The 9,786-nt window shown below is 48.2% G+C and overlaps 1 protein-coding gene across 1 annotated transcript; it reads left to right on the forward strand.

The window, feature by feature from the left end:
- The first annotated feature begins 695 nt into the window (after positions 1 to 695).
- Positions 696 to 9,257, forward strand: LOC119461551 (innexin inx2). Its single transcript, XM_037722895.2, has one exon. It carries the CDS (start codon positions 1,076 to 1,078, stop codon positions 2,159 to 2,161), a length of 1,086 nt encoding a protein of 361 aa, XP_037578823.1. The 5' UTR covers positions 696 to 1,075; the 3' UTR covers positions 2,162 to 9,257.
- The last annotated feature ends 529 nt before the right edge of the window (positions 9,258 to 9,786 follow it).

The raw sequence follows: 9,786 nt of genomic DNA on the forward strand, positions 1-9,786 counted from the left end.
ATCAGACTTAGGCTCATCAACGATTCTGACAAAATACGGCAGCGTGACAGCGACACCAAAACAAACAACGCCCAGAACGGTCCCACCCTAAAGAGGCAACGCAGTGACAGCCGCCCGGAATTTCTTCGACTCGGCGAGTGCTCTCCTTCGCCCCGACCTTGGCTACGCATCGCTTGACTCGGAGACGCGACGCATTCTTTTAACGAACGGCGCCGAGACGATGCGACGATGAAGACGAGTTGCCGCACCGACAAGCCGACGGAAGCCATCGTCGCACGTGCAATCGTGGCTCTGGGCGCGTTTTGTCCGGCCGTTTCCAAGTGACGAAATCGACCCGCGCTTTTTGGTAGCGGCGGCCACACGACGAGCGGGCGGCAACGAGCCATCGGCAAGCAAGGCCCCCAGCGCGGGGAAACCGCTGCAAGTTGGTGGACGACCCCTCCGCTCCGCCTGCCCTCCCCGCCGCCGCCAAGCCGCGCAGTCGGAGGCGACGCCATTTCCAGAGAAGAGGAGAGAGAGTGCACCAGATTGTCGTGGCATCCTCCCAGCAAACTTCCCCCCCAACCCCCCAAAAGCCCCCCCCCCCATTTGCCCTCCTCGCGAGGGTCGGGGGAACCCCGCTGACAAGAAAGGTTCCGTCCGTCTCTCGAGCCATCCTCCTCCCGACAACAGCCTTTCTGTATGTTCTCACGAGAGAGGAGGAAGCGGGCAACGCGCTTGGGACGCGCAAAAGTTCAAAACGAGGCGCGCTTCTCTCCCAAACTCGATTGGTCCTCGCTGGTCACGTGGGCCGCCGGAGAGCGTTACGGTTGGTTGCGTGCAGGGTACGCTGCGCGCCGACGTTCCAACTTCTCCGCTGCTCGCCGGCGAGGCCGTTCTCTTTTGACAGCTGCGTCGCTGCGGCGTACAGCGGTCTGCGTAGTGCGCGGAAGGGAGAGCCTCGTTTCGCCTTTTTGTCTGGCTGCCGGCGGCGAGCGTACTTTGTGTGCGTCGCCGCGCCGCTTCAGCAACGAACGAAACAACCGTGTTTTTCTTTTTTTAACCGGTCGCCTCCGAAAACGAAGTTGTCGCCGCCATGGATAAAATATTCGGAGGACTCAAGAGTCTCATCAAGATCGAGACGATCGTCACCGACAACCATGTGTTTAGGTTGCACTACAAGGTGACGTGCGCGCTCCTCATCGCCTTTAGCATCCTGGTCACGAGTCGGCAGTACATCGGCGACCCCATCGACTGCATTAGCAAGGACAGCGTGCCCACGCGAGTGTTGGACACCTTCTGTTGGATCCACTCGACGTTCAGCGTCAAGGATGCCTGGAACAAGAAGGTTGGCGTCCAAGTACCTTACCCCGGCGTGGACAAGTACACTCCGGGCGAGCAGCGAGTGTACCACGGCTATTATCAGTGGGTGTGCTTCGTGCTGTTCTTGCAAGCGGTGTTGTTCTACGTGCCCCGCTACTTGTGGCTCGCCTGCGAGGGCAACAAGATCAGCACGCTCGTGCTTGACCTCAACTCTCCCATACTGTGCGACGACAAGCGCAAGGGCAGCCGCAAGCTTCTGGTGGAGTACTTCATGAACAACATCGGTCACCACAAGATGTACACTTTCTACTATTTCCTCTGCGAGATCCTCAACTTCGTCAACGTCATCGGCCAGATCTACCTCATGGACGACTTCCTGGGCGGAGAATTCTCGACATACGGCACCAAGGTCCTCGAGTTCACCGATTGGGATTGGTCAGTGCGCTTCGACCCCATGATCAAGGTCTTCCCGAGACTGACGAAGTGTACCTTCCACATGTACGGTTCGTCCGGCGACGTGCAGAAGCACGACGCCATGTGCATCCTGCCCATCAACATCATCAACGAGAAGATCTACGTGTTCCTCTGGTTCTGGTTCGTCATACTCGCAGTGCTCTCCGGTCTCGTGATTGTGTACCGCTCGGTGCTGTTCATCTGGGCTCCGGCCAGGTTTCACGTGCTCAAGTCCCGGGCGCGCCTGACGAACGTCACCTACCTGGAACGCGTGCTGGATCGCTGTAAAGTGGGCGAGTGGTTCCTGCTCGACTTGCTCGCCAAAAACCTAGACCCCGTCCACTACAGGGACCTTATCTCAGACCTGGAGAAGCACTTGGAAGGCAAGAGCCTCGAGCTCGTCTGATTACCCACTCTTTTCGTTGTGGTGTCTTCTAGTGTCCGCGGACTTTCTGCATTCATATCAAGCGGTTTTTGTACGATATCGCGGTAGGTAGCCTGTGCAGTTTTCCATCTTCAGCAGTCATGAAAGTTTTTCCCATTGCTGTTTTTTTACTTGGAACCGTGCCTAAACAACAAATGCAAAAGGGATAACTCCGGCGCACGGCTTGAACGCCGGCAGCGTTTCCGAACGAAGCACTCGAAAGCATTTGTTGAAACGACCAGTTTGAGCTACGGCAGCGGTCGATAGCGTAAACGAGCATTTCGGAAACAAAGCTTTGGAGGTTAGCGTGTCGCAACAGGAAGGGGAGGATGGTTGTTCCGCCTCAGTTGAAACTCGACCTTGCTCACAGGGAAGTAAGTCGCGACCCACAAGTTGTAATGTGCGCACGAACGCGGTAGTGTCGCGTCGCCCTTTTCCAGTGCCTTATGCATTCGCTCACCCTGGCCTCGTTGACAGTGCGGCAACGCGATACCGTATATCCGACCGCGCTCTCGGGGCTGCATCCCGTCGTCGCCATTGGGAGCTCACCTGACACTGCCAGGCGGAGATCGATATACGAGGCAACAACGGTGCTCGGCGCCGCGGGCTCGGTTTTCCATGGCGCCGAAACGTCCCGCCTCCGCCGCGTCGCTTTTGGGGCGCGAGCTCGCGTTCGTTGCAGCGCCCGTTTGGAACGTTGTTCGTTTAGTGCCCGGAGAAATTTTCTGTTAGAAAAGAAAGTGGTGAGCACAGAGCTCGCCTGAGCATGTGGATAGGTTCGCAAATTCATTGCGCTAGTCGTTCTTTCGCGCGCTATTCGAGCGGTCGATCTCATCTGTTTGACCGACGTAGAGAAGTATTGCGGCGGCCTCATTCGACAGACTGACCGCGTTCACTCAAAAGAGATTGCTGAGGCTATTGTTGCCGAAAATAGTTACTTGTGGTAATGATCCCCAGATAGCGACGTTCTTGGCCAGTGTATATAATTTCGGTGCCGCGTTCGTTTTCTTTGTTGCGTCTTTCTTCTCTCTCTCTCTCTCTCGTTCTGTGCAGGCCGTGCATAGTTATGGTAGGGCAGAATTGATTCCTCGATGGGCACCTCGCAAAAAAAAAAAAAAAAAAAAAAAACTATATAATCTGCCAGTGGCGACGTCATGCAGAGAAGCAGCTGCTTGCGCGGCTGCTCTTGCGGCGCAAAAAATTGAACAGCGCGGTTGTGGGCAGGCATATTCTACTTTCATGTTGAGTCTTCGTAAGGCTCTCCCAGTCGTTGCTGCTTCAACCTCCTATTTAGCGCCCTCAAGTTGACGTTAAAGTCTCGAAAATATTTGCCTCGCACTTGTACCTACTCCATTAGCGAATGCCGTGCAGTTATTTGTGTCGACCCCAAATATGTGAGCTGTTATTTTAGGTTGCCTTCTTTCCCACGCCGTTTCTCTATTTTTATTTTTATTTTTATTATATATATATCCTCGCCTGCAACCTTTCCTCAAAACAAGGAACAGAGCAGGAATTTGGAGGAGGCCAAAGATTTCACCTACACACTGACCGAAAAAACGTAGTCCGCCGCTTCGTGATTTAGCAGTCATTGCTCCGTGCCAAAACCGAGTTTTGCGCTGGCAACACAAAGGCGCGTTATTCGTTTCTTCTGTGTGTCGTTGCTGCGTCGCCGTCCTTTTGTAGCCCCCCACCCACCCACCCCACTTGCGTGACGCGGTCTTCTCGGTCGGGTTCAGTTCACGCGTCACGCAGCTTACCAGCCATGTGGGACGCGGCGTGACTTTCTTTTTGCTTTTCTTTTCTCCCCTCTTCGTACAGGTTTCCATCTGTTCTGTCAGTTGTTTTGTGTGCTTGCTTGTCTTTTTCACTCCGTCGTCGCAGCCCCCGACTCGCACACTGCTGGAGATGCACCGAGAACCGTTTTCAATGCAAGAAATTTAAAGAGCTACAGGGAAAAAAAGAGAGGTATTGAAAGAAGAAAGCCCCTTTTCTTGTCGCACCTGGGGTCTCGCTTCCCATCGCCATCCCATCCCCCGCATCCTGCGGGGGGGCCCCGTCAGACTCATTGTCCTCACTGCGGACAGGATGCCGAAGGCGACGCGCGCGCGAGGCCTAAAAAGCAAGCAGGCGGCATCCGCCCGATCCGCCGCAGTTTCCCTTGTTCGGTGGCGTTTAATGAATCCGAAAGCGAGATCGCAATCAGCAGCTTCGGCGTTACCGCGGCCGTGCCTACGCCAACGTGCGCGCCGAGAGAGAGGAAGCGACATCGGCCACGCTCGCTCGCTACGCGGAAGCGAGAGACCTCGCGGCCCATGACGTTTTGCGGATGACGCAATCGCGCCAAGGATTTTTTGCGCTCAAGGTGGCTGGCGGCTCGCGGTGAATCGTGCGTAGCTTGTGGTGTCACGCGCGGCGTGGTTCTGCTTCTGACTCGCTGCGGACGCGCCCACGTTGTCCTAGGAGGCTGCATACTCAGCCTTTGCCAACACCACTTGTCTTGAGAGAAGAGACGACAGCCCACACACGCCGAGGCCAGCGCACGCGACCAGAATTTAGTGCGCAGAAAATTCAGTAGGCGTTGAGACCGGTATTCGGCCGTAGAAATGTGCTTCTCTCCATCTGTGGCGTAGTAGCTGGCTGGCGATGACTCTAGGGAGGTGTGAGGTGGCGGCGGGATGTCTTGGCGCAGGTATTAAGAATCTGGTATAACGATCGGCACTAAACTGGGAAATGCTAATTCGAGTACTGCTGGTATTTATTAGTGCAGCCAGTACGCTAATTAACGTGCCGGCAAATCAACTTTTCTTCTTTCCGATGTCACTGCGGACGTTAGTAGCATGTGTGAAGCGAAGAATGCAAAAGCAACATGTACTTTTTGCTACATTGGACAACTTTTCAATCCCTTCTCTACTGCGAGTTGAGACACACTGCACTAGCCTTTTCTGGCATGCTTTCGCTTTGTGGACTATAAGAATTGTTGAACTGGAAACGACAGCATGTGAGGGAGTGCAAAAAAATAAAAAATAAGTTGCCATTGGTAACGGCCGCTGGGGATATTTCAGCAATGACCTTCAACACATGGTCATAAGCACAAGGACCTACTCCCAGCATGACCTATGATAGTAGTTCATGCTCCAAAGTGACTGGGCAGGAACACATTCCTTTCATGAAACATCCTGTACTTGCAACACTTTCCAAGTGGTAAAAATGCAATGGGTGTGCTAAGGTCACAGGACTATCTAGAAAGCAGTCAGGTGAGGTGTTTCTTTGTAGGTTCACTTGATCAAACTTATGTGTTTGTAAGAACAAAGCTGTAAGATGTCAAATGTAGGGCTGTGTGAGGAATTCAGAGGTGCACAACTGGCGATTCCTTGGAGTGCTTAGCTACTGCTACTTTGCCATATAAAGTGACATGTACTACATTAGGACTGCTGGTTTGGAGCTATCACTGCTTACATAATTTGCCAAGATGTTCCAGTTGCTGGCATAGAAGCAGCCATTGTGTAACACATGATGGGTGCTTAGAGCTCCTGATTCTTATCCAGGTAGTGCAAAAACCTTGCAAAATACAAAACACAATTTACTGACGAAATGCACCTCTTTCCTAACAGTGTAGCGGCCAGCTAACGTGTCTGTCTGTTGTACTCTTGCTGAATCACCACATGAGCTCAAGATAGCTTTGTCTGTGCAGTGGTTGTCATGGTTATTTCAAAGTCGGAAGTCATATCCTATAGAAGACATGTCATAGTACGTTTTAGGCAACTGTAGTTATGCATTCATAGTTCTTTTAAAAGGGAGTGAATGAGTGAGCCCGTAGTTTTGGAACGTCAAATGCAGTTGGGGATCAATGGGTTGTAGGGGGGAAAAAATATAAGGCTGACATGAGCCCGAAGGAAGGTTAATTTTCCAAGCTTTGTCAATTTTGTGCTGTAACTTAAAATAGGAATAATACCACTGCACTTTTCGGCCGTTTACCTTGCCGCCATGTGCAATCAAAATGGCATTAGAACTCTTAGGCACTTAAACATCATATATGTTTAATTCTAGCAACTCAGCACTGCTACCATGCAATTTTATTTAGGGGGGTAGAAACTAATGCAAAGAAACAGCTAAGTTTTTTTTACTTGATTTAACTGCTGATGATTCTGAGACTGCAAAGCAAATGACCTCTTCACTGCAAGCAGTGCAACTATGCAGTGGGAATAGTTTCGGTAGGTTTCTATACCAGTGATCCAAAGTGGAGACAATCGAGGTTTGTTTTTGAAATTTTTATGCATGTAAGATTGAGTATGCTGTAACTTCAGCAGGCTCTGAAGTAGATGTTGAACATGTAGCTTCTGCCATCTTTGGTCATCTCTGGACACCTCATATCACTATCGAAAGATGTTAACAGCACTCCCATCATCAACATTGTAACTTCGGGCATTGTAGCCTTCTGTGAACACTGCCACTTTTCCCAAAGTTCAGCCATGTTTCAGATAGTGTGATATTTCATGCTTCAAAGACAGAGTGAGTGGAATGCAGTTAACGTAGATGTTGTCTTCTCGATGCCTTTTTAGTGTATATCTTATCAAATTCTCAGCATCTGCAATACCAAAAAGTAGATGCAATGCTCAGTTATGTTTTGTTTATCATGTCATGGATGTATCATGCAATTCAGTGAAGGTTTGAGGAAATGTTTGCTTTATTTCTCAGTCTGTATGTTGCATGAGTGAGGTTGTTACGATGTATGCTGTGTCCGATGCTCTCACACTGGCGAGAGCTGTCCGTGGGAATTGTTCATGGTATGTGGCAAGTTTGGTTACTTTCATGAACTCATTCTCATTCGTGTATGTAAGCAATAATCAAGGACCAAGTGGTGCCTGTTGCGTAGGCACTAGAGTTAAGTTTTTGCTGTGCTGCAGTTTTTATGTAAATTTCCAACCTCTATGACGCGACACCAATATCTGAACATTCCCAACACAGCTTTCTCAAGAAGCCCTGGATATTATACTGTACACAGCATATTACAATCCGGTGCTGAGTTTTCAAACTGTAATGCTACACAGATGCCGAGAGCACAACTACAATTGAGTAATTGGTATCATAAAGCAGTGAAGTTCTTGTGCTCCAAGTGACATATATATGTGTAGTTGTCTATGTTGTTATATTACATTTTGTTGGTTGGTGAGTCCCATTTCATTTCATTAAGGTGCAGCTTATACCCCAGTCAGACGAACAAATTTAGTGACACTTCATGCAAGTGCACTACCTCTCTAGTGTAACTCGCAGGCTATCAGATGGAATGGTCTAGTGACACTTGCTGTGGAGTGCACTTGTCAAAGAACTCACTTCACTGTGCTGAAGTGTGTAGCCTTGATAGCAATACTTCAATAACATAAATGCTCACAGCAGAGTTCACCATTAATTTTAAGACCCCTTTTTCGTGGTTTCAGATGTTATGAACATCTTTACGATATCAGAGAAGCCAAACTAAGCTGAAACGCTCATTTTCAGCAGATTCCGCCATTTTGACTCTTTGGATTATCGATATGTGGGGTGCTTGTATTGACTCAAAGCAGTAGATGTGTTGACGAGATTATGATATTTATTTTTATTTTTCATTGCAATATTTCTTCTAAATAGGCATTTCTTTTTGCAATAAAAGGGTGCCCATTTCTAAAACTCAAAATGCTAAAAATCGTATCAAGCTCTGCAATTATAAATCATCATTACCATCAACCACAAATGACACTTCGTTTTGCGATCTAGCACCATTCCGCTGAAATGACACTCAGCGAGGCGAAATGCACTCGCTCGAAGTGTCACAAAATTTGAACGTCTGACACCATGGACAATTCTGTGAATATGACCCAGTGTATTTTGAGAAATTTTTAAACATGGGAAGCGACATGTCTTCTTTGCCTTATATACAAAAACTAACCTGCCAGTGCTCAAGAGTAGAAAGCAGTTTGTACTTGACTGCATGACAAATCTCAACAGGTGTTTACTTGCAGCTGTAAGGGGTGGTCATGTGAGATTAATATCAGGTGATGCAGGATGGTAAGTGGTTGACTACTGCCTATTTTGCGTGCTAATCATATCTCACAGACAGGGTGATGCATCTTTTGAGAAGTGTTTTATGAAAACTTCCTGACATTTATGTGGTAGCTGTGGATAGGGAGTTACACAAATATCATGTCCATATTGCTGAGTGTTGGCGAGCACACTTATTGCCTCTAGCATTCCTTCTTTTTTTTTTATAACTTTCTCTTCATGCAAAGTTGCAAATTTAACCACTCTTGAATTTACCATTCTGTGGCACGACAAATAGCAGAGGTGTTTTTCACTGTAGCCAAGCTGTGGGAATATATGATGACAGTGGACACTTTCTTGTGGTATAGGTTTATGTGTTTCATGTTCACTGTGGTTCTATTTATTCAGGTGACAAGTAGCATCCAGTATATGTTTGTTGTCTTTATTTTTTTCATTATGCATACATACTCATTTCCTCTGACCAGAGCAAAGCGAACAATGTAGTCTTGTCTTCCATTGAACCTGCTGTTTTTGTGACACAAGAAACGAATTTAACAGTCCTGAGCCAATGCAGAACTGTTTATTTTTAGTTTCTGTTCTTGATTTTCAAGTTTCCTCATTTGTTATTTTTACACCAAGCTTGGAACAAATTTTTTTGGCATGCGTCATTATTCATTGTCTGGGGATAGTTAATATTTGATTTCATCTGTGGAAGCCTTTCATTGTTTACTTGTGTTGTGTATAGTAAGGGGGACCATTTTTCTCTTCATTACATATCCACCTTCATGCTTGGCATGTCCAAGTAATAGGTATGAATAACTACCTGCAATATGTCTTGCGGTCACCGGTATGCATGAGCTGTTCACGTTGGTATGATATTACGAATGGAAACAAAGTTGAGCGCTGTGGTTGTGTATTGTGAACTTGTAGATGGTTTTCGGATTACACATGGTTTTCTATATGAGACGTACTGTCATGCAATGCCTTATAGCTCTGCGTGACCTCGTGTTTTCCTCAATGATGGATGTTTTTTTCTTAGTAATAAAGGAAAAAAAATGTGGCCGTTGTTTTAGCATGTGATATTTCTATGGTACCCTGTAAATCTACACATATCACAAACATTGGAGCCAAACCCGCCGGGGTGGCTCAGTCAGCTAAGGCGTTGCGCTGCTGAGCACGAGGTCGCGGGATCGAATCCCGGCCCCGGCGGCCGCATTTCGATGGAGGCGAAATGCAAAAACGCCCGTGTGCTTGCGTTGTAGTGCACGCTAAAGAACCCCAGGTGGTCAAAATTATATCCGGAGCCCTCCACTACGGCGTGCCTCATAATCAGAACTGGTTTTGGCACGTAAAACCCCAGAAAGAAGAAACATTGGAGCCAAGTTAATGGGTTAGAGTGTAGGCAATGGTATTTGGCTGCCTTGAATGTATTAGCGTCTCTAGGGCACAGTGTTGCTTGACATTATGTCTTCGTCACAGTATAGATTTTATTGCGATAGCAATTATATGGACACTCAAAGAGGATTTCTGCCGTCGCCGTGAGGTTCCGTATGACGTCAATGGCGATCGCGCCGGACGCTGTATGTGCGAAT

Source organism: Dermacentor silvarum, chromosome 8 (genome assembly GCF_013339745.2).
Source record: "Dermacentor silvarum isolate Dsil-2018 chromosome 8, BIME_Dsil_1.4, whole genome shotgun sequence".
Taxonomy (NCBI): Eukaryota; Metazoa; Arthropoda; class Arachnida; order Ixodida; family Ixodidae; genus Dermacentor; species Dermacentor silvarum.

Bases quoted from the DNA above. Each gene is read 5' to 3' on its own strand.
- LOC119461551 (XM_037722895.2), top strand. From the start codon at position 1,076: ATGGATAAAATATTCGGAGGACTCAAGAGTCTCATCAAGATCGAGACG.